Source organism: Arvicanthis niloticus, chromosome 24 (assembly GCF_011762505.2).
Source record: "Arvicanthis niloticus isolate mArvNil1 chromosome 24, mArvNil1.pat.X, whole genome shotgun sequence".
Lineage (NCBI taxonomy): Eukaryota > Metazoa > Chordata > Mammalia > Rodentia > Muridae > Arvicanthis > Arvicanthis niloticus.
This window is the reverse complement of record NC_133432.1, coordinates 21,816,418-21,839,522: the sequence shown is the minus strand read 5'-3', so window position 1 is coordinate 21,839,522 and position 23,105 is coordinate 21,816,418. Positions and strand designations below refer to the sequence as shown.

The 23,105-nt window shown below is 44.5% G+C and overlaps 1 protein-coding gene across 7 annotated transcripts in view; it reads left to right on the top strand.

Annotated features, from left to right (window-relative positions):
- Positions 1-23,105, top strand: part of Auts2 (activator of transcription and developmental regulator AUTS2) — a 1,059,321-nt gene that overhangs the window by 1,018,611 nt on the left and 17,605 nt on the right. For 2 of the 7 annotated variants that reach the window (XM_076923063.1, XM_076923069.1), the window contains 8 exons: positions 3,842-4,310; positions 5,306-5,559; positions 7,956-8,197; positions 9,879-9,923; positions 14,322-14,417; positions 18,724-18,795; positions 19,931-19,960; positions 22,192-22,263. In XM_076923063.1, coding sequence (XP_076779178.1) covers positions 3,842-4,310; positions 5,306-5,559; positions 7,956-8,197; positions 9,879-9,923; positions 14,322-14,417; positions 18,724-18,795; positions 19,931-19,960; positions 22,192-22,263 — 1,280 coding nt within the window. The remainder of the gene's footprint in view (positions 1-3,841; positions 4,311-5,305; positions 5,560-7,955; positions 8,198-9,878; positions 9,924-14,321; positions 14,418-18,723; positions 18,796-19,930; positions 19,961-22,191; positions 22,264-23,105) is intronic. The other 5 variants (XM_076923064.1, XM_076923066.1, XM_076923065.1 and 2 more) reach the window with 5 other exon arrangements.

Sequence of the window (23,105 nt, the reverse complement as noted above, 5' to 3'; positions counted from 1 at the left end):
CGTATTTTGCTATATAGTTCCATCAGTTTGCTCATCTATGTATATGTTTACATGGGTAGTTTTTCAGCGCTGAGATCCAACTGGCAATGTGTTTTATTTTCCTTAATGTAATTTTGGTTTCTGTTTGATTTTGAGAGAGGGTCTCATGTCACTGAGGCTGGCCTCAGACTCCCTATGTAGCCAAGGCTGGCTCTGAACTCCTGATCCTCCTGCCTCTGCCTTGCAAGTGTTGGGATCACAGATGTGCGCTACCACATCTGGCTCTGCCATGTCCCTGCAGTTATTACAAAAATGCTGAGCGCTCACTGAGTGGTATACATTGTGGAAAGCACTCATGGGACTTACTGCGTTTCACAGAACACATGTAGGTAGTAGTTACTGTGTTTGAGTATAAGTTACTGGACTTGGAGACATGCTGTAGTCTCTCAATGCTTCAACATCAGTGATCTGCCACCAAGAGACCTGTCAGTCACCAGTTTAATGGCGACCATCTGTGATGGTTACTCTTTCTTGTCTACTTGACAGCACGTAGAATCACCATGGTATGCCCCATGAAACTATATATACACACACACACACAGACACACACACACACACACACACATTAATATTATATGCTATAATAACGATTTTGTGCCAGGCAGTGGTGGCGCACACCTTTAATCCCAGAACTCGGGAGGCAGAGGCAGGCAGATCTCTGAGTTCGACGCAAGCCTGGTCTACAGAGTAAGTTCCAGGACAGCCAGGGCTATATAGAGAAACCCATCTCGAAAACACCCTGCCCCCCTAACCCTCAATATTTCATATCATGATAGTCTATACCACACTTCCATGTAATTTTAAAGCATATAAACCATATTGTAAAGCAAAGGAGAAATTAGCAAGAAGTCATTTTTTTTTATAATGGCCTAATAGACTTAGAAGCATAGAAATGTTTACTTGTAGTGAAGATAATGAAATGGTTATATATAGGCTAGCAGGATAGCTCAGTGGATATAGGGGCTTGCTACCTGAGCTTGATGGTCTGAGTTTCATGCCTAAGGGCCACATGGTGGAATCTTGTGGGCCTCTGGAGAACCAACTCCTGGAAGTTGTTCCCTGACTTCCACATGTGCAGTGAGTTTTGCCCTCTTACATTAAAGGAAGTTTTTAAAAGGGGCTATTAGATCAGCATTTTCTTAACATGTGGTTAGTGAACCTTTTGGGGGGAGGGTCAGAAGACTCTGATAGGGGTTGCCTAAGACCATCAGAGAACGTATTTACATTGTGATTCATAACAATAGCAAAATTATAGTTATGAAGGAGCAATGAAAATAATGTTATGTTTGGGGGTCACCACAACATGAGGAACTGTATTAAAGGGTCACAGCGTTAGGAAGGTTGAGACCAGTGAACTAGATGATTATGTAACTGCAGACCATGACAAATGCAATCTTTTCTCGGTTTTGGTGGGCTTTGTTTGGGGTTATTTTCATTTGGCTTTTGTTTCCTCTCTGTAGCACTGGCTGACCTCAAATTGTTTTTGTTTGTTTGTTTTATTTTGTTTGTTTAGTTTAGTTTAGTTTTTGTTTTGAGCCCAGGGTATCTCTATGTAGCTCCGACTGTCCTACAACTCGTTCTATAGACCAGGAATTAAGAGCATGTACAACCACTTCCAGCGAGGCCCCAAACTCTTAACCATTATTCTGTTATTGGTTCCTTTTTATTGCTGTGGTAAAGTACCCAAGTAAAGCAACTTAAGAAAGGAAAGTTTATTTTGGTTCACGGTTCAAGGATACAGTCAATCAAGGTGTGTGTGTGTGTGTGTGTGTGTGTGTGTGTGTGTGTGTGTTGGGGGGAGCATGGTGGTGGGATTGAATGTAGGACCGATGGTCACACAGCATCTATAGTAGAGAACCAGATGATGCTTGTACTCAGGCCACCTCCCCCTTCTATTCAGCCTGGAATCACAGCATACTGGACAGCTCTGAAGGATCCTCTTTCACCTAATCTAGAAACCCCCCTCCCAGACATGCCAAGAGGCTTCTTTCCTGGGGTGGTTTTAAATCCTGTGGACTTGGCAATCAAGGTGAACATCATAGATACTGTGATCAGCCTTCCCATTTTTAATTACCATTTACTTCAAGCACTGAACAGCTCCTGGTGAAATTCTAACTGTAAAACTAAAGTCAAACAATGCCTGTATCGTAGCACTTAGGAGCCTGAGGCAGGGCAGTGACTGAGTTTGAGACCAGCAAAGGCTATAAAGAGATATGATATTAAGAAAAATAATCAACAAGCAAACAAAAACCATGTAAAACATGGTGTTATCTCAAAACTGGTGGAGGCTGGGGGAGAGCAACAAAACACAGTGATGCAGTTTCTGGAAACTCTGTGTAAGTAAAACCATGCAAAACAGAGGTGGACTCTGGCCAAATAATGTGCAGCCCAGCTTAGAAAGCTAATTGAGGCCGAGTACAGGACTGCTCCTCTTGTCTTCGTCATAAACCTGATAGATTAAACCGCCAACAGCGGCCATCCAAAGATGGCGGCTCGGTGGCTAAGAGCCTGAACCACTCATGCATCGGACCAGAGTTCAGTTCCCAAGCACCCAACTTCCGAAAGCCCAGAACAGCTTCTTAGTCCAGCTTGAGGAGATTTAACAACCCTCTTCTGGGTTCTCTAGACACCTGTGCTCACACAGACACATGTGCGTACACATAAATAAATACAAAATCCATTTTAAAGGAGCTTATGATGCCCTCCAGTTAATGTCACAGGCAAGTGGCACTTCTCCATACTTGTAAAGCTCTTCTAGGAGTTGGCATCCTCTAACGAGAACTGCTTTTGAACAGACTTGACCCCTCCCCACCCTCTCTCTGTCTCATTTTGTTTTATTTAAAGTTTTTTTTTTTTTTGCATAATAAGCGCTTTGAAAAAAAATTCAGGCTACATTGCTGAAAATCTACAGGCCCTATAATTTTCTCTAACAAGAAAATCCCCAAGTATTACATGATATTTGTTATTGCAAAAGGGATCCCTGTTTTCTTTTTTTTTTTTTTTTTTGTCTTTTGGATCTCTTGGTTTCTGCTTGGGACAGACCCCCAGGGCCTTGTACGTGAAAGCCAAGTGTATTGTAGAGTCATACCCTAGTGTAGCTAGCCTGTAAGACAGGCTGTCGGTGGTGACGTAGTTACAGCCACAGAACTTAGTTATCAAATGGCCTGATGACTAGAACGTGCTACTATTCCCCCCCCCCCCTCAGTTTTTGGCTGTTTGGTTTGTTGAGTGGTACTGGGAATGGGACTTCATGCACTCTAAGCACACTCTCTGCCCTTCGATGGGGCAGCCTAGGCAGGTGCTGTATGTTGAGCTACACCCCTGGCTGTGAGGCGGGAGGCATTCTAGATCAAGGCTCTAAGAGCCACTTCCTTAGCCTTTCATCGGAGACAGTATGACCATTGATTTCTTTCCCCCAGACACATGCAAAACTACTTACTCACACAGCATCTTTCTTTTAGAGTATTTATCTATTTATGTCTTAGGGTATTTCTCATTTTTATAGTATTTATCTATTTATGTCTTAGGGTATTTTTCATTTTTATAGATTTTTTTATTTCCCATTTTTTCCCTACATGTATGTATGTGCACCCCATTCAGGCTCAGTACCTTCAGAGTTCAGAAGAGAGCGCTGTTGAAGCTCCTAATGGTGTCTATTCCCTAAATTGTGAGAATCAGGGTGCTGGGTAGCAGATGCAGTATTGTTGGGAGTAGCCCATCCTTTATACAGTTTGTTTGTCTTCTGTGTCCCTTGCTTTCTTTCACACATTTCCTGTTTTTGTCTCTTCTCTCTCCCATACAGATCCAGAGTTAGGTGTTGGCGCATTACCTGAACACAACCAAGATGCGGGACCAATTGTCCCCAAGATCTCGGGTCTAGAGAGAAGCCAGGAGAAGAGCCAGGACTGTTGTAAAGAGCCCGTCTTTGAACCCGTGCTGCTCAAAGACCCACATCCTCAGCTCCCCCAGCTCCCATCCCAGCCCCAGGCCGAGCCTCAGCTCCACATTCCATCTCCAGACCCGGACTTGGTACCGCGCACCGAAGCTCCGCCCCAGTTCCCTCCTCCAAGTACACAGCCAGCCCAAGGACCCCCAGAAGCCCAGCTGCAGCCTGCCCCGCTGCCTCAGGTGCAGCGGCCACCCCGGCCGCAGTCCCCCAGCCATCTGCTCCAGCAGACCCTTCCGCCTGTACAGTCTCATCCCTCCTCCCAGAGCCTCTCGCAGCCACTGTCCGCCTACAACAGCAGTAGCCTGAGCCTCAACAGCTTAAGGTGAGCGACCCCAGTCTTCTACCGGGCATGCGCGAGCTCAGGGAGGCTAGAGTTGTCTGTCTGTAACTTGCCCTGCCTTTTAATCAGTGAGGCTGAAAAATAGGAAAAGGAAGTGTTGGGTGAGTGTGGGTCTCTTGGGTGTGGAGGATTTTAGTGGGGGCTGGGAGGGGGTGGGATTGAGATAAAATTTCTGTAGGGACTTGAGGTATACAGAGAGGAGGTGGGGTTTGTTTGTTTGTTTGTTTGTTTTTTAAAACCAAACCTGGAGGAGCTGGGCATGATGGCACAATTTAATCCCAGCACTTGGGAGGCAGAGGCAGGTGAATCTCAGTGAATTCAAGGACAGCCTGGTCTACAGAGTGAGCTCCAGGACAGTCAGGGCTACACAGAGAAACCCTGCCTGGAGGGGGCGAGGAGGTAGGAGGTTGTGCCAGGGCATCCTGATGGATAGCCAGCAGGCGTGCTGAGGCTGAGGCACACCTGGAGATTTTTCCTGGGGAGAGTCAGAGGAGGGTGACTCTGTGCCTCTGAAAAACTGGTGTTTCCAGAGGCCTGGGGCCCCTAAGAACCTGGGCTTCTTTTGTTTTAAGGCCCTTTCTCCACTTGGGGTCACTCAACTCTGTTGAAAATGAGAGAGAATGCTTGTGTGGATACCCACTCTCCCTTTTGACTCCATCGGGCCTCACAAGGGAAAGCTAGCCCATTGGGTAGAATGCTTGCTTAGTGGAATCTTGGGTTCCTTCCTCATCACAGACTAAACTTGACATGCTGGTACACAGCTGTGATTCTAGCACCGGATAAATGAGGATCACAAGTTGTGAGACAGAGACTAGCCTGAGCTATGTGAAACCCTGTCTCTAAAACCAAACAAATAAAAGTAAATAAAGTAATAAAATAAAAAATGTCTTTTACTGTAATAAAGAAGAGACTAATAACTGAACAGCAACGAAAGGAATCGCTGACTTTTTTTCCCTTTCCCTTTTTGATTCTGACAGCAGCAGCAGAAGCAGTACCCCGGCAAAAACCCAGCCCGCCCCACCTCACATCTCCCACCACCCGTCCGCCTCTCCCTTCCCCCTCTCACTGCCCAACCACAGCCCCCTGCACAGCTTCACGCCCACCCTCCAGCCCCCTGCCCACTCACACCACCCCAATATGTTCGCCCCTCCCACTGCCTTGCCCCCTCCCCCGCCGCTGACGTCTGGAAGTCTGCAGGTGCCAGGGCATCCCGCAGGGAGCACGTACTCAGGTGAGTGGAGGCAATCTCATTGGTACACCCATACACCCATTGCCCCTCGCAAGTCACCACATCACCTGACTGCCTTACCTAATGATTCTCATGACTCTTGGATGTGTTCTCTGAGTCTTCTTCAAGCCTTTTGTGGCTGAGGTTCGGCAACAGTAAATACCAATGCTTCTAAATTGCCCAGCAAAGCCCCAGGAGTTTGATGCTAAGAAAACCGAATGGCTTAAGCCACACTATTTATTTATTTATTTATTTATTTAATGACATCACCACTGAGTGAAACTTAGATGCCATGTGCTCTGTGACACACATTTAAGCTGTGACGACAGTTTCAGGTCTGTGTCTGTCTCACCCCAGGATCTTATGTTGTGTCTTGGTGTAAGGGTTTCCTTTGTCAAATAGGACCCCCTTCTATTAATGTTTATTTTTTTTATTTTACATTTTTATTTTTGCGTTTAGAAGTGTTTGTGTGTGTGTGTGTGTCTGTCTGTCTGTCTGTCTGTCTGTATATATGTATGTGTGCCACACTCACATGTCTGCAGAAAACCAAAAAGGCCAGAAGAGGGCATCAGATCCCGTGGAGCTAGAGCTACAAGTGACTGAGCCGCCTGACCCCATGCTTAGATCCAACTCTGGTTCTCTGTAAGAGCAATATGTGCTCTTACCTGCTTAGTCATCTCTCCTGTCAAGTAGGACTCTCTCTATGTTCTGTTGAGGTGACAGTACACCCCAGAATTTTAAAAGACAGACATGCTGATGCTGGGGTTAGGGGAGGCTCAGTATAGGGCTTACCTTGCAAACCTGAGGCCATCAGTTCAGCCCTTAAAACCCACATAGGAAAGACAGAGAAGGTGGTATACTGTTGTGATCCCACCATAGGGGAGATGGAGACAGAAGGAATTCTGGGGCTCACTGGCCAGCCAGTCTAGTCACCTTGGTGACTTACAGGCCAGTGAGCGACAGTCTCAAGTACAAGCTGATGCCATTAAGATGGCTCAGTAGGTAAAGGCACAATGGCTGACTTCCATCACAAGGGCCCACATAATGGAAGAAGAGAACCACTCCCTAACATTTTCCTGTGACCCCCACACATGTGGTAATGTGTATACCCACACACAAATAAATGAATAAATGAATTAATTAATTTAATATTAATTGTAGAATATTAACTATAGATATTAGAAATAAATGTGTGTTAAAGAAACATATGAACCTCAACTGAAGAACGACACCTGAGGTTGACATTTGGCCTTCATACACTTGTGCCTCACACACGTGTAAGTGTGAACACACAGACAAAACAAACACAGATGAACTGAACTGGTGTTGGATTTAGTGTTCTTTTTTCTTGGCTGTATTAACCAAACCTGTGCCCTGACGTTGATCTGGTCTAGCCACATTACACCACCTCATAAAGCCATACCAGTCCTTGAAGAAGACATGGGAACCTGGAGGTATTCACAGATATATATAATGAACAGCTGGTGTGTCTCAGTGTACCATAGTATTTGTGTATGTGTGTGTGTGTACGTGTGTACATGTGTTTACCTGAGAGTAGAAGCAAAAATGTCAACTGTGGGTGTTGCTCCTTAGGGCACAATCAACACAATTTGTTTTTGTTGTTTTTAATGGGGTTTTGTGTTGTTGTTATTGTTGTTATTGTTTTGAGACAGTCTTCCACTGGCCCAGAACTCACCAAGCAGGCCAAGCTGGGAGTGGCTGAACTTGCCTTTAGACTTGGGACTGAGAGACTAGGTATTGAACTTGCCATGGTCTGAGAGCCAGCCTTGGTCCATTCCACCTCTTGTCCCTTTTGATCCAGGGCCTGGCTCCATCCCTGTGTGTCCCAAGTACTGTGTCTTTATCCTGCATCCTCCATCCATAGCATATCACTAGGTCCTTATGTGTGTTACCCAGCTCTTTAATATTATTGCGTGACACTGTCATCTACAGAGTTCACACTGGGGAACTGCACAATCAGATTTTACACACACACACACACACACACACACACACACACACACACACACACAGAGTTTCATTGTGCATTGGTAGATCTCTTGCCCAACATGCACAAGGCCCTGGGTTCCATCCCTACCATTACATAAAACCATGTCTGTGGTGCAAGTCTGTAGTCCCAGAGCTCAGGAGGCAGAGGCGAGAAGATCAGGAGCTTGAAGTTATTCTGGGGTACATGAGCCTCTTCCACAGTATAAAGCAAATCAAAACAAGAACCTCATAATGCATTAAGTAAGTTAATGGTTCTGCGTCAGGCCACATTCATGGCTCTCCTGTGCCGCATTGCATGCGGCCTGCACCCTGGACATGCCTGCAACCAGGATGTCCTGTTCTGAAAGAAAACACATCACCACCATTACCTGCCTTTCCTTCTTTTCCAGAACAAGATATCCTGAGGCAGGAACTGAACACGCGTTTCCTGGCCTCTCAGAGTGCTGACCGAGGGGCATCCCTGGGCCCTCCACCCTACCTGCGGACTGAGTTCCATCAACACCAGCATCAGCACCAACACACACATCAGCACACGCACCAGCACACCTTCACACCGTTCCCCCACGCCATCCCGCCCACTGCCATCATGCCGACGCCAGCACCTCCCATGGTGCGTACCCCAGGCAGAAATGTGAGGATAAGTAGAGCATGCAGCTTGGCTCGGGGGTTGGCATGGGCACTGGGAGACACTGGAGAGGGCATGGGGAACGGCGACTCTGTGAATGGGGCGGGGGGCATCCCTTAGGTCTTCTCCATCTTTGCTAATGAACTCTGGTCGGCACTGTGGATAGATTTAATTCTGGGTGCCTTCAAAACACCCCAGTGAAGCCTTGCTGACTTCTTAAAGGGGTGTTATGTTTGCTTGTGCATGCTGGGTCATCCCCAGGTCTAAAACGATTTAATACGAATATAGGAAGACTCGAAAAGATTGGGGATGAAGAGAAGAGATGCAAGGGGCTGGTTGGGAGGATGACCACCCTGGGTACTGTCTCTTCCTTGGTCATGTATTTCTCCCGTTTTCCTGCCATGTATCTTGTTATTCTATGACGCAGCGCCCCAACCTTAGGTTATGTCTGATAGCAAGCAGGCAGCAGGGACAGACAGATGTGCCCCACAGAGATACAGCTGAGCAGCGACATAGCTTTACTTTGTCTTGTCTGGGGACTGGCACATGTGTGGAGAATCAGGATATTTGGCTTAGATACCGAGAGCACTAGTGAATGAACGGTGCTGTAGTAGAACTCTCTATGTATTCCAGGAGAGAGGCCTGCCCATAGCGTGACTACTAACCTTTAACATGTAGAGTACGTGGTGCTGGAGAGATGGCTCAGTGGTTAAGAGCATTACTGCTCTTCCAGAGGACCACAGTTCCTTTCCCAGCCTCCAGATTGTACACCTTTAACTCTAGCTGCAGGGGATCCAGCGCCCCCTTCTGTTCTTCATAGGTACCTGAATACTTGTGCACATACCCCACCCCCCACATACATAATTTTTCTTTTTTTAAAGAATACACTTTTTTATTTCTCCTCAGAGGTGAGGCTCCAAGACGAACCCCAAGTCACTCAGTATTTTGTGCTGTAACTGAGGCAAAGGGGAGTTGGTTCTTGGCATGAATTACATGGTGTCTTGGAGTTCCTGTTGCTATGATGAATCACCATGACCAAATCAACTTCGGGGAGGGGAAGGGTTTATTTGGCTTATGTATCCAGAGTCATAGTCCAGTAAGGGAAACCAAGGCAGGAACTCAAACTGGGCAGGAACCTGGAGGCGGGAGCTAATGCAGAGGCCATGGAGTGCTGCTTACTGGCTTGCTCCCCATGGTTTGCTCAGCCTACTTTCTTACAGCACCCAAGACCACCAGCCCCAGAATGGCACTGCTCTCAAAGGCCTGGGCCATTCCCCATCAATCACTAATTTAAAACATGCCCTAAGGCTCTCCTATAGCCCATCTTCTAGACATATTTTCTCAGCTGAGATTCCCTTCTCTCCGATGACTCTAGCTTACGTCAAGTTGACATGAAACTAGCCAGCACCGGTGGGATGGTTTATCTGGATAACTGCCTATTTGCTCCACTTTGTTTGCCTTGTGCCAGTCCCCACATGTAGTGTCAAGGGGTCCCGAGGAGTGGGGCACACTGGGTGGACTTACCACTTTGTATTTACATTCTGGGTGCTTCTTGTTGGGAGCTCAGACTTGCTTTTTGTGTCCCATGCGGTTGGCACGGAAGCTTGTCTAGTGGGTCACCTCTCCTGGAGGGGCGAACAGAACATGCAGCTAAAGTAACTAGCTTTTGCTTTGATCCCTTTTGCAGTTTGACAAATACCCCACCAAAGTTGACCCATTCTACCGGCATAGCGTGAGTCACCCTGCTGTGCTACACACATTTGTCGTAATGCCTTTCCATTCCCAGTACTCTTGCCACAGATGAGTAAGCGCCTGGCAGCCTTCCCTGTCATCTGTGCAAGAGTCTCCCCATCGCTCCTTTACCATCCGGGGTGCGTGCTTGTATGCCATTTTCCGCTTTGGGTGGCGATGCAGTATCATCTTCCAAATCAAAAGATCATCAGCAAGCCGGCTGCAGCGTGGCTCAGCCTGTTAAGCCCACACTCGGAGAAACGAATGCAGGAGGGTCAGGGGTTGAGGTAGTCCTTGCTACATAGTGAGTTCAAAGACAGCCTGGGCTATACAGGACCTTATCTTACAAAAGTAAAACAACAGAAAATCATTAGTGTTGCCCCATTTTAGAACGTTTTGAAATCATCTGAAATGGCTATCAAAAAGAATGGGTGGGTGCTCGTTATTATCTTAGGAGAGTATGAAATCACAGATTTTAGTCATTCGAAAGGCTAGGAATCCAGAACTCCTGGGATTTAGTTTGAATTCTTTTCTATATATAAACCATTCCTTTTATTCAGAATCATGCCTCTTGAAAAAGTGGATTTTTCTTCCCTTCTAGACTAAATACAGAACCCTTTTTCACATAGGCAGATTGCTATACAGACTTTGTTCCAATTGGACAATTAAAAATGTTAGTTAATTTTTTAAAAAAAGGTCTTAGCTAGACATGGCAGAACACACCTGTCAGCACAGCGCTTGGAAAACGGAGGAAGGAGGATCCAGAGTTCAAGGCCAGCCTTTGAGCTACCTGAGACCCTCCCTCTCTCTCTCTCTTTCTCTCAAAACAAAAACAAAGCAAGCAAACAAAAGGCCTTAAAATGGGGGAAAAAATACCATTTTCCTCTTTAGACTCATTCTTTATTTGAGAAGCAGCTCCACTTGGTGTACTTTGAAGTACACGTCCCAGGATAGAGATTGCTGCTAACCCGAGTTCTATGTTGAGCCACGAGACAAGAGCTTCTCTATACAGAGTTCTGACTATTTGACTATGATATTTTGATTATGGGGTGAATACTGCATCATTTCGATCTGTGCTTACGGGTTAATTTGTATCTTTAGTAATTGTTGATCAAGCGTACAGGTTCTGTTTCTTCACTAGACAGCACTGTCTCCACACTGCAGTTGTAATGCTCCTTAAAAACACCAGGAAAGGCTGAATTCATTCAGCTTTAAGTAGCTACATGCACACTGCTTACTATGCAAGAGTAGCTGAGACATCTAGACTAGAACATACTAGTGATCAGTTAGAACTGTTTTCTCTCTAGAGGCCTTGAGAACTGACCCAAGGAAGAGCTCTTGGAATTAGAGGGGGCTGGGGCTATAGAGCAGTCCTCCTAATATGAAGAAGCCCTAGGCTTCATGCTCAGCACAGAATTAAACCAGGCATGGTACTGCACACCTGTGGCCCCAGAAGTTGGAGATGGAGACAAGAAGGTCAAGAGTTCAAGGTTATCCTCAGTTACATAGGGAACTCCTCCATGACCCTGTCAGACAGGTTGGTGGTTAAGAGTCCTTGCTGCTCTTGTGAAGGGCCAGAGTTCAATTCCCAGAACTCAGATAACTGCCTATAACTCCAGCCCAGAGGATACAGCTCCCTCTTCTGGATTCCACAGGGACTACACTCAGGCATGTGAATGTACTTATACATACACACACAGAAAAAATTTAAAAAATATATAAGTAGGGGGAAGAGGAGAAAAATATGTATATATATATATGTGTGTGTGTATATAATATATATATATATATATATATATATATATATATATATATATATATATATTTCCATCCACCCTGGACTGCTGAACTCTAGGGCACAAAAGCATTTTAGCAATGACAGTGAGAATTCAGTAAATCTGTGGGTTTCTTCTTTGATTGTGCCTGCCTCACACACAGTACGTTCTGTTCTTAACTCGGTCCTCTGCAGATTTAAATGAAAAGTCAGGGGTTGGGGAGATGGCTTAGTTCTTTACACGCGTGAGGACCTGAGTTCAAATCCCAGAACCCAAGTGAAAAAGCCTGGCATGAGGCATGATGGTACATACTCTTAATCCCAGCACTGGAGAGATGGAGACAGGGGGATTCCTGGGATTCACTGGCTAGCCCCATATCCCTGTCTCACAAAACAAGGCAGACAGGCTGAGGAGATGGCTCGGTAAGTGAAAATGTTTGCCTTGTAAGCCTGGCAACCTGAGTTTAATCTCTAGGACCCACATAAAGTGAAAGAGAGCTAATTTATCATATGGTGACACCGACACCCCCCTATACATATCATGCCCCTACTACTGCTAATTATTATAATAATAACTATAATAATAAATAAATAAAGTTTCTAGAAAACCAAGATAGACAGGATATCTCTTGACAAGGATATCTCTTGACACACACACACACACAAAAAAAAAAATAAATATGAAGTAGAGATAAGTGAGAGACCAGCTAATAAAATCATGCTAACAAAATATGTCATATACTCAGTGGGTAGCCCAGGCTAGCTTCTGAGACCCAAGTGTCAGAGCCTTCCTACTCATTGTCCACTCAAGATAGAGGAACAGTCTGGAGGCCTGAGTGTCTGGGAAGACTCTGTTTTATGACTGAGACACTTGAGGCTTTTATACCAGAGGCAGGAGTGAGCCATATTTTTATTCTAAGAGGTCTGCAACATAGGGGAGGAGAGGGGAATGGGCTTCTCATTTTTCTTTTTTAATTGTAACCATTAGAGAGGAAAGGGCCACTTGGAGGCAGAGTCGTAGAATTCCGAGTGTTTTAATTCAGCATGTATTTAATTACTCCGCTTTCTACGGCATACTGGGGGAGAGTTATTTCATAATATTAGCAATAGTGGCTAATCTATGAAGAAGTCTCCCCTGCTTTTGGGGATTAAGGACGTTATAAGGCAAATTAAGATGCAGTGCGTTCAAGTAGCTGAAACACCATTTTAGACTTAAAAGTAGTTTTAAATGAGGGTACTTGGCTGGCAATCGCTGTTTAAGTGGATTTAGTTCAATATCAATTAGTGTGGAAAAGTTCTTGGTATCTTTGCAGAGAGCAAAACGAAACAGGGAACAACAGGAAACGTCACATATTCTGAAGATAGTCACAACTCCAGAGTTGTGCATTTTAGTCATTACTGAAAACAGCTAGCTTAGAGCATTGTTAAGGGACTCTTGTTTTTTTGTTTTTTTTTGGTTTTGTTTTTGTGTTTTGTTTTGTTGGTTTTTTTTTTTTTTTTTTTTTTTTTTTTTAACTTACTAGACAACGGTGAGACTGGGGAGGTTGCTTAAATACCAATGATAGCTTGATCATAGAGTCAGAGAAATCAGATTTTTTTAAGGACTGAGACATTTCTGCTGCCTTTGGTTGCTCAGTATGTCTGTTTGTTTTGCCCCACCCCCACATCTCCGCTATTGTATTTGTAAGCAAGTCCAGAAGACTCATTAGGACAAGTCTTTGTGCCTGAGTGGTCAGAACCACGAAGGTGGCTCAGCTCCCCTCCCATAGCTTCCAACAAGCCTGTTCCCCGAGCAGTTTACACAATGAAAAGTGGCCATGAAGGATTCCTGTTTTGTGCATAAATACACTGGAGCCTTGAGTATCTGAAAGTCTGGGACAGGAGGAAGTTCAAACTGAAACATGGGATCCCAGACCTCCCCGTCATAACTCCATTGCTTCAATTGATCAGTAATGGGAGAGCAGGCTGCATGATTCTTTTTAGAGTGTCTATGAAAATTGGCAGTAGACCATTTAAAATGTAGACCGCGTCATTTAACCCTGCACAAATATCTATCATCATTTTTAGATGAGGGGATTAAATTGTCCCCTGGAAATGCCACTTCTAGAACAACCTAACGAAGCAAGGATTGTTGGATAGTCTCTTTCCTCGAACCCCCAAACATCTAAATTCATTTAACGCTCATCAAGTTTGAACAATACAAAATCCTGGCCCTTGTAAAGACCTTCTCTTCTCTTTCTTGGTTTTTCTTTTTGTCCCAATTCACTTGTAATTTTCCGGGCGTCTTGTTGTGCTTAGCATCCCCTCCTGTTTTCGACATGCATGGAGGGCTTCTATGTGATTTCTTGATTAATAATTAGCAAAGCTCTCTCTCTAATGATGTTCTCATCGGGGACATCATTTGTTGGCCGATTGATTCTGAACTACTTTTTAACTTTTTTCGTTAAACATTCATGGCGCATCTGTGTGTTCATCTCATCATGGCTTGGCTAATGGCATCATACTGAGATTGGCTGGCTTGCTAATGTCGATGTCTTTCTATGGGAATTGGGACATATCACGTGACCCCCCTACTAAAACCTTTTTTTTTTTTTTTTTTAAATCCCTCCCCATCTTTGGCTACAGCTCTTCCACTCCTACCCTCCTGCGGTCTCTGGTATACCCCCCATGATCCCACCCACGGGCCCTTTCGGTTCACTCCAAGGAGCATTCCAGCCGAAGGTAAGAACCTCAGAGCGAAGACATGGCTACCTACCTTAGTGGAGGGCCAGGCTAGGCATGCCAGTGGGTTGTATACATACTTGTCTACAGCAATGAGTCCTCACACCCAAAGGGACCATGAGGAGTAGAACGATACTTTCTCTTTTCTAGTTCATTTAGTTTTAAATCCAAACAGAGATGCCTTTGCCAGGACCCATGTAGTTGCAGTTGAGCCAAGTTTCCTATACTCTTCAAAATATGCAGAAGAGGGGCTGGAGGAATGGCTGGTGGTGTAAGTCCTTTTGGCTTTTGCAGAGGTTCCAAGTTCAATTCCCAGCACCCACATCAGGCAGCTCAGAACTTCCTGTAACTCCAGCTCTGGGGCATCCAATGCCCTCTTCTGGCTTCTGTGAATACTCACAGCATATGACATACACACAGAAACAAACACACTTACACATAAAATAAAAGCCAAACGTTAAAAAAATATTATAGGCCACATATAGGATGGATATATACATACATACATACATACATACATAGCCTCCCAAAATTATGGACATTTTTTTTAAAATAAGTTTTCCCATTAGCATGTATTAATTATAAACAATAATAGGTTTCATTATCCATACAAATAATATATATAATATACTTTGACATACTTACCTCTTGTCTTCTTCCCACTCCACGGACCCTCTCTCCTCCCTCCTCCCCCACCCCCGAAACCATTGATCTTAACTAGGTTACAAGAAATATGAGTGAAGGGTTATTTATGAGAGCAGAGCAACTTACCAGTAGCTACATCAACCCAAGAAAAGGATGTTTCTTTGGGGAAATTCTACTAAACATTAAATGTCTGCTATAGAATGCCAGCTTGCCTTTGAGGTGCACATTACAAATAATTGTGTAAAGTTGAGGTATTGGTTGATTTTTAGTGATAAAGGGGGTTAAACATTTCCAGACTAAAGTTGATTTCTGTTCCTTTAGTCTGAGAAAGATTTTTCTGTTTACTTTCTGTCCTTTGCTGCATCAACTGCGCTTCTGTGCACACAGTGTGTCTGCAAGTGGCGAGGCAAAAGCTTACTTTATTTGTGCTCTTTCTCCCTCTTTGCTCATCCCAGAACATTCTGCCCACATGTATGTATGTGCTCCATATGTATGCTTGGTGCTGTTCCAGAAGAGGGGTCAGATCTCCTAGAACTGGAATTAGAGATGGTTGTGAGCCAACATGTGGGTGCTATGAACCAATCCCTGGTCCTCAGCAAGAGTAGCAGATACTCTTAACCACTAAGCTCCCCTACTCCTTGAAATGTATTCACCTTTTATTCTTAGTAAGAATTAAATTATTTTCTACCTAGAGAATAATATCCACACAGGCTCTCTTATCCATAAAGGTCAACATTCCAAAGTAATTTGACAGCACTTTACCTTTATAAGGTCTACTGTGGTAGAGGTGGAGGCGTGGCTCAGCAGTAGAGCACCTCCCTAGACTGCCCCAGTGAGGGGTTGAGAGGACATGTCTCAGACATACACCACTTGTCTGGCATACACAAGTTTCTAGGTTCAATCACAGCCACATCAGAAGAATAGAAAATAGTATTTAAATCCTTTATTTTACTTAAATACTAATTTTTGAAGTGAAGTATGCTTCTTCAGTGCCCAGCCACACTTAGCTGAGCTATTGTGCTGTGTGGGGTTTGGTTTCTGCCCCCTCCCCACCTCCCCATTCCCATTCTTAAGCTAAAGCACCAGTTTGAGACCAAAGTCTCCTGGATTTAACACACTGTGTTCAAAGGTGTGTTACCATAAAAACCAGAAACGGGGAGAGAAATTAAAAAGGCATTAGAGGTCGGATGCTGTGTCTTTGAAATCACCCTCACATGCTTGGAACTGCAGCTTAAATGCCAGGGTCTGTGTACACAGGGCTTTTATAATGACCGCACCAAGTGCTGGTGTATTTTAGACTCTTTTCCTTGGTTCTCAGTAATCCCTCAGACCCTGGTCTGTCCCCACTAGGTTGAGACAAATCTCCAGTGCGTCCCCAAGCAGACTGGTAGGTCATTTAATAAATTAGACTATTTCCCTCACTTGCAATTATCCAATCACACCACAAACTACATCTGGGCAAGAAAATGTCTCTCGGTGTTGAAAAAAGCCTTTCCAGGCCATCTTCCTGATTGAATATGTAGATTGCTGTTCATTAGCGGAGTTCTTCATATGTATGCAAATCAGGCTGTTAACAACTGCAGCTTAATTGTTCGTTGTACAGCAGCTGATTGCTTTTCTTCCATTCTCTGGCTCTCTTGTTTTCTTTTCCTCACTTCTCCTTGTAGGCAAGCTTCATGTCTCAACTTGACCTTTTCTCCTGGCTCGCCAGTGAGTTCACTTCTAATGTGAGATTGTAGCTTCTTAAAGAAAATCAGGACTAGTCCATAGCTCAGTGGGTAAAGGCAGTAGCCACCAACCCTGAGTTCCATCCCCAGAACCCATGTGGTGGAAGGGAGAGGCCTGGCTCTTACAAGTTGCCTTCTGACCTTCTTTGTGTACACACACACACACACACACACACACACACACACACACACGAGTAAATAAGTTTTCAAAAGCCACTAGAGGCTGGATCCTAAAGTTTAGGAAGTAAAGCCACACGACACTAAGCCTGGGGAATTGAGCTGGCTCCCAGTGAGCCACATGGTGGAGGGAGAGAACTGACTCCTGAAAGTTGCTCTCTGATCTCCGCACGTGCCCACAGACAGACAGACAGACAGACACAGACCCACAAATATACAGACAAATAAATACATGTATTATATATAATTATACATTTCTAATTTTTCAAAAAGAAAATAGCTTCTATAGCTGAGCACAGTGGTACATCACTTCTAGCACTTGAGAAGCCGAGGCAAGCAGCTCTCTGGGTTCAAGGCCAGCCTAGTCTACACAGCAAACAAATTTCAGTCCAGCCAGGGCTACATAATAAGAGCCCTTATCTTAAAAGAAAACAACCAGACACAAACAAACAAGATAACCTACTGTTTTTAAAAATCTCACAAGATATAACTGTTCCCGTTGAAGTACACTGGTTTTTTGTTACTGTTGATTAAGGAGACAAACGTCTAGCCATTCGGTTAATATTATTAGTGATATTTAAGTATGGTGATGGGGTTTGGAAGAACAGGAGCAGAATTTAGTAGGAAGTCTTATGTTGGCCCTAAATTAGTTCCTCTTATCCCATTTTGTCCGTCACTAATAAGTGATTACTGAGTATAATTTCCCATTATTACCTCTCAGTTAGGATCTCTAGGTATCTTAGTGTCCAAACAACCCACCAGCCTCCCTGAAAGATGCAACTCACGTGGACATTAGAATCGTGGACTTAAGTGTCTCTTTCAGTGTTTGGTGGTAAAGCAGGGGGAGAAATGAGAATATTAAAAGAAAACCAGAGGCAGTTAGTGGTTTGGGTCTTAGCATCTTAGATCCTAACGGGGGATCCCCTGCATCTTCCTTCTCATGAAGCAGCTTGCCTAAGCTGCTGGGCTTCTAGTGTACCCCTTGCTAGGGCGAGACAGTAGGATTAGTATTCTAGATTCTAGCTTTTTGTTTTTTTAAGATTAATTTTTTTCCTTTAAATCTTGTGTCTCTGTGTGTGCATGTAAATGAAGTGCCCAAGGAGCCTTAAGGCATCAGATCCCTCTGGAGTTCTAGGCAGTTGTGAGCCTTCTGATGTGGGTGCTGGGGATTGAACCCAGCTCACCTACAAGAGCAGTAAGCACTCTTAACTGCTGAGCCACCTCTCCAGCCCCAAACTAGAGCCTCAGGTCCTATTGAATGGGCTAACCTCACACACAAGCCCCACGCCTGCAAGCTCAGATGTTCCCTCCCACTGACAGCTATAAGGATAAGGAGTTCCTTTGTTATGTGGGTTGCTCTTGGGTCTTCCATCCCAGCTCTTTCTCCTGTCCCCACCCCTAGTCCAGTGCTGTACTTACTAGTACCAGCTCTGTGGAGACAGAGAAGAAAGGATTCCTGTCACTGTGAGTTTAGTTAGCCAGGGCTCTCCATGTTCAGAGAGACCCTGCCTCAAATAAATAAATAAATAAATAAATTGCAAGCAAGCAATTGAGGAAGACAGGATATGTCAGTCTCTGGCTTCAGCATGCATGCATGTGCATCTGAAAACGTAAACATACAACACACACACACACACAGATAAAAATGTAAAAAGTCGTAACCCTGAACAAGATAAGGGAGATGCTGCTTCATTTCTGCTACTCTGTTAAGAAGGATAAAGCTTGCTTTTCTAAGCTGTGGTCTAATTCATTTGTAGACATCCAACCCTATCGACGTGGCTGCCCGGCCTGGAACAGTCCCACATACTCTGCTCCAAAAGGACCCAAGGGTATGTGCAAAGTCAGGCTTGGTTACAGGTAATAAATACCAAGGGCATTTGCAAAGGATGACCCACCCGGTGCTCCTACCTTGGATGGTTACGTCAGAAAACACCTGTTTCTTATAGAAGTCAGTCCCCCCAACTGCTTGAATGACTCAGGGTCATGATTTGGCTAGGATTAAAAAAAAAAAAAAAAGATTTTTTTGAGCCCAGAAATTGAGTGCCACCAGCATGACTACCTTCCATCTGACTGGTCCTGTCTTTAGCTGCTTACATCTCTCAGGCATGAAAGAGATCACCATAGAATATCCTGAATGGAAAAGTACTCAAGTTTTCTTCCTGAAAGCTAGGTGTGTGTGTATGTGTGTGCCTGCGCAGGACACACACACACCTTTCATCTTGTTTGAGGTCAGGAAGTTATTGGAGAGCTCTGCTCTTGAAGATGGAGCACGCTCTAGAGCTAAATAAAATATCTGTTATACCCCAGGTATGTTATTTATTCATAATTGATGCTATGCCTGCCTTTAAAACAGAAGGCAAAACTGCACAGTAGAGAGGCACTAGCTAGTCTGTGGACTGTCCTACATCATAAAGCTATCCTCTGAGCAGTTTTTACTTTAGTGGGCTTTTTTTTTTTTTTTTTTTTTTTTTTTTGGCAAGAGGTTAGGCCCTTGGGTGGCACCTATTCATTGAAGCCAGGGTGTTGTAAAGACAGCTTGGGTCTGCAGGGTCTGGACAAGACAGACATTCCCAGATGCCCCCTCCATGCCACCCTTTATTTTGTGGTCTGAGGACGACTACTCTCCCTAAACCTCACAGTGTGGCCTGTGGCAGAGCCAGTCAACATGGGGACCCCATGGTGTAGGTTACATGCAAGTTATGATGGCGTAGGGCACATCTCTGCTGGTAAAACCTGTGTGGGGGGCTTGTCCCTGTGCATGTCTGAGGCTCCTGAGGTGGGGGAGGGGACGCTTGGTACTTTTGATGGTGTGAAAATGGGTTAATTATTCTCTAAAAGGGCTTCATTTAAAAGTAAAATTCTAACATTTTAATTTCCCCTCCTAATGAAGCACTACAAATTTGTTAATTAGGGCAATTGTTTGAGTGACAGGCATGTAACCGAGTTGTCATTTTCTCTTCACAGTTGACAGATCCTTTCAGACCTATGCTAAGGGTAAGAAGAGCTTCTTCTAGAACTGTTTCTGCAACCTCTGACTCTCTGCGGGTTAAAAACACAAGTCAGTAGCAGGGACTGAGCTGGAGAGATGCCAGAGTGAATGTCATTGGTCGTAGCTAATGCTGCCTGCCTGCGGAGTTGGGAAATGGCCTTTGTGTGTGTGTGTGTGTGTGTGTGTGTTTCCTTTTGAGTGCTAGAAGAAGCCTGGCCACTGGGGTTTTCACTGATAGAACTGATGAGAGTGCTAAAGAGATAGCTCTCAAGTTACCAGCACTTGCCGGTCTAGTTTAAGATCCAAGTTTGGTTCCCGGTGCCCATATTGGGTGGCTAATAACCTTCCATAAGTCCAGCTTCAAGGGATCCAGCGCCATCCTCTGGCCTTTGTGGGTACTGCACACACATATACTCGCACACACACACACACACATACGCAAACATACACATAATATAATTTAAAAAATATATATAATTTTAAAAAAATGACAGACTAGGTCAGACTGTTTTTATGAAACAAGGTCTTGCTCTTCCTCTGACTGGCTTTGAACTTGCGAGCAACCTGAGTCATCCACCTTCCCCCTGCTATTCTGGAATAATGGGCAGAGGGATGGACAAGCCATAAGCTGGCTACAGTTAGCCTCTCTTGTGTCTGCTTATTTTGCCCAGAGTATTCAGTGCTAAATGATTGTATACCTTTCTCATTCAAGCTACCCCCAACAAAAGGATGGGAAGGATGCTATAAACGTAGGTAGAATGTTCCAGATGACCAGTGTCTGGCCAGCAGGTGACCTCTGGGTACATCCTGACTTAGAAAACAGGTGACAGCAGTTGAATGATCCAGTTTCTGCTGTTGACTGCCACATAATCCCTGTCTTAGGTATTTTTTCTTTGCTCTAATAGTATCTGACGAGCTTAAGGATGGGTGTATTTTAACTCACAGTTCAAGGTTGTGGTATGTCACGGCAGAAAAATGTAGGTGGCAGGAACTTGAGGTAGTGGGTAAGAAGCAGAGAGAGGTGGACTCTGGTACTCAGGCTTCTTTCTGCTTTCCATTCATTATAGGACCCCGTCCAGTGACTAGTGCTGTCCTTATTTAGAGTGGGTCCTCCCGCCTCAGTTAACCGAAGCAACTAATCCTTCATAAGCTTGCCCAGAGGCTAACTTCATCTAGATAATCTCTCATGGGTGTACCTGGCCTCTTGTCTCTTGGGTGATTCTGGGTCCTGCCAAACCCCATGCAGTATTAGCCATCACCATCCCCCTTCTTCACTGGCCTGAAATGGGTGTGCTATTTGTGATCCCAAGCAACCCATAATTCTATTCCATGAGAGCATCCCTGGTGTCAGATTTGGATCTAAGTCAGGAGCAGCCTCTTGCTACAGTAGCTGGGGTTTCTGTCATTCGCTGTTGCAGAGCGGGGTGGGATTTTCTCACCCTTACAGTACTTATTGAACAAGTAGCAGGTACATGGAGGTGCTGAGCAGAAAGAAAGCAGAAAGAGTTGGCCCCACCCTCTGGTGCACCACACAGACCGGCACGTGCTCTTCAGATGGCAGAAGAGAGACTTGATCCCTGCAGGAAGGAAGAAATCCATTCCTCCTTTTCCTCCTCAGCTCCTCATTCTGTTTTTTTTTTTTTTCTCTTTTAACTAGAAGAGAATAAGGACACACACACACACACACACACACACACACACACACACACACACAGGGGTTAGTGGTTCTCAGTACAGCATGCAAGGTTGCCAGACTGCAGTAAGAATGTAACAAGTCTCCATGTAACACTTGGAAGGCCTAGCCCCCTCTCTTGTTTTGCTTCGATCCACAGACATTCCCTAATTAGCTTTTCTGGACAGCTGATTTGCCTGTCAGCTTGACAGCATTTGTTAGGTAGGCCTGCCTGCTGGCACTGGAGAAGACAGGCCGCACAAAGAAAGTCGGGCTGTTGTCATATTGTCCCTGGCAGAGGACTGATTTGTAAAGGGGCTGTTGTCTCAGACCCACATGGGACAAGGGGGGATGCAGGTTATGACTCCCTCGTGCCTGAACTTGGAAGATCTGCTTATGGAAGCATTTGGTTAACACAGAGCTCTCCGCTTCTCATGAAAGAGAAGAAGTCTCCATAGTACAGAGTTGCTGGGAGCTTGGGGGCAGAGGAAAGGTAGGCTTTCTGATGTGTTTTTTTTTTTTTTTTTTTTTTTTTTCTGACCACGCGATTCTTTCTTATTCCAGAAACCAGGAAAGTGGTGCGCCATGCACGTGCATATCGCCTGGCAGATTTACCACCACCAACAAAAAGTCAAGGTGGGTGTGTGACTTTTCCGGTGCTGAGCTGGGTGGGGCCAGACTCAGTTTATAGCCGAGGATGACCTTGAACTCCCTATTCTTATAGGCGGGAAGTGTCAAAGGCTAGGCCATCTTCTTTGTTCTTTTTCTTTTCTTTTCTTTTCTTTTCTTTTCTTTTTTTTTAAATTTATTAGTATTTATTTAAGTGTATGTCTGCATAGGACAAAAGAAGCGTGCCAGTTTGCCTGATGCTGGAGTTACAGGCACTGGTGAGCTGGCCAATGTGGGTGGTAGGACTCACACTCATGTCCTCTGCAAGAAGGAAAGCCATAAACACTAAACCAAGTATCACTTCCCAGTGTTGTTTTCCCTTGTGTTGAGTTGTGAAAGGAGAGGGTGTAAAAATGGATTGACTCATAAAATAAAGCTTTTTGAAATCTATATAGAACTCCCATAGCACAGTCTAGATAAAACCTAAACCCAAGAAGAGCCTACAGGGAATGCTTTAGGGTTTGGGATATTTTTGGTTTTTGCTTTTACATTTTATTTATTTATTCATTGCTTGTGTGTGTGTGTATGTGTACTATCATATATGTATATATATATGATATATATCATACACATATATACATACATACATATATAGGTTGTGTGTGTGTATGTATACATATATATGATATATGGTTTATATCAGAGGACAACTTTTAGGAGACAGTTCCCTCCACCAGCTGAGTCTCAGGGACCGAATTTAGGTACTTAGACTTGAAGGTGAATGCTGTCACTAGCAGAGCTATCTTACCAGCCCAACCAGTTTTTTGGTTTTGTGCTTGTGTGTTTTTAACATAAAATTTGAGGGGCTA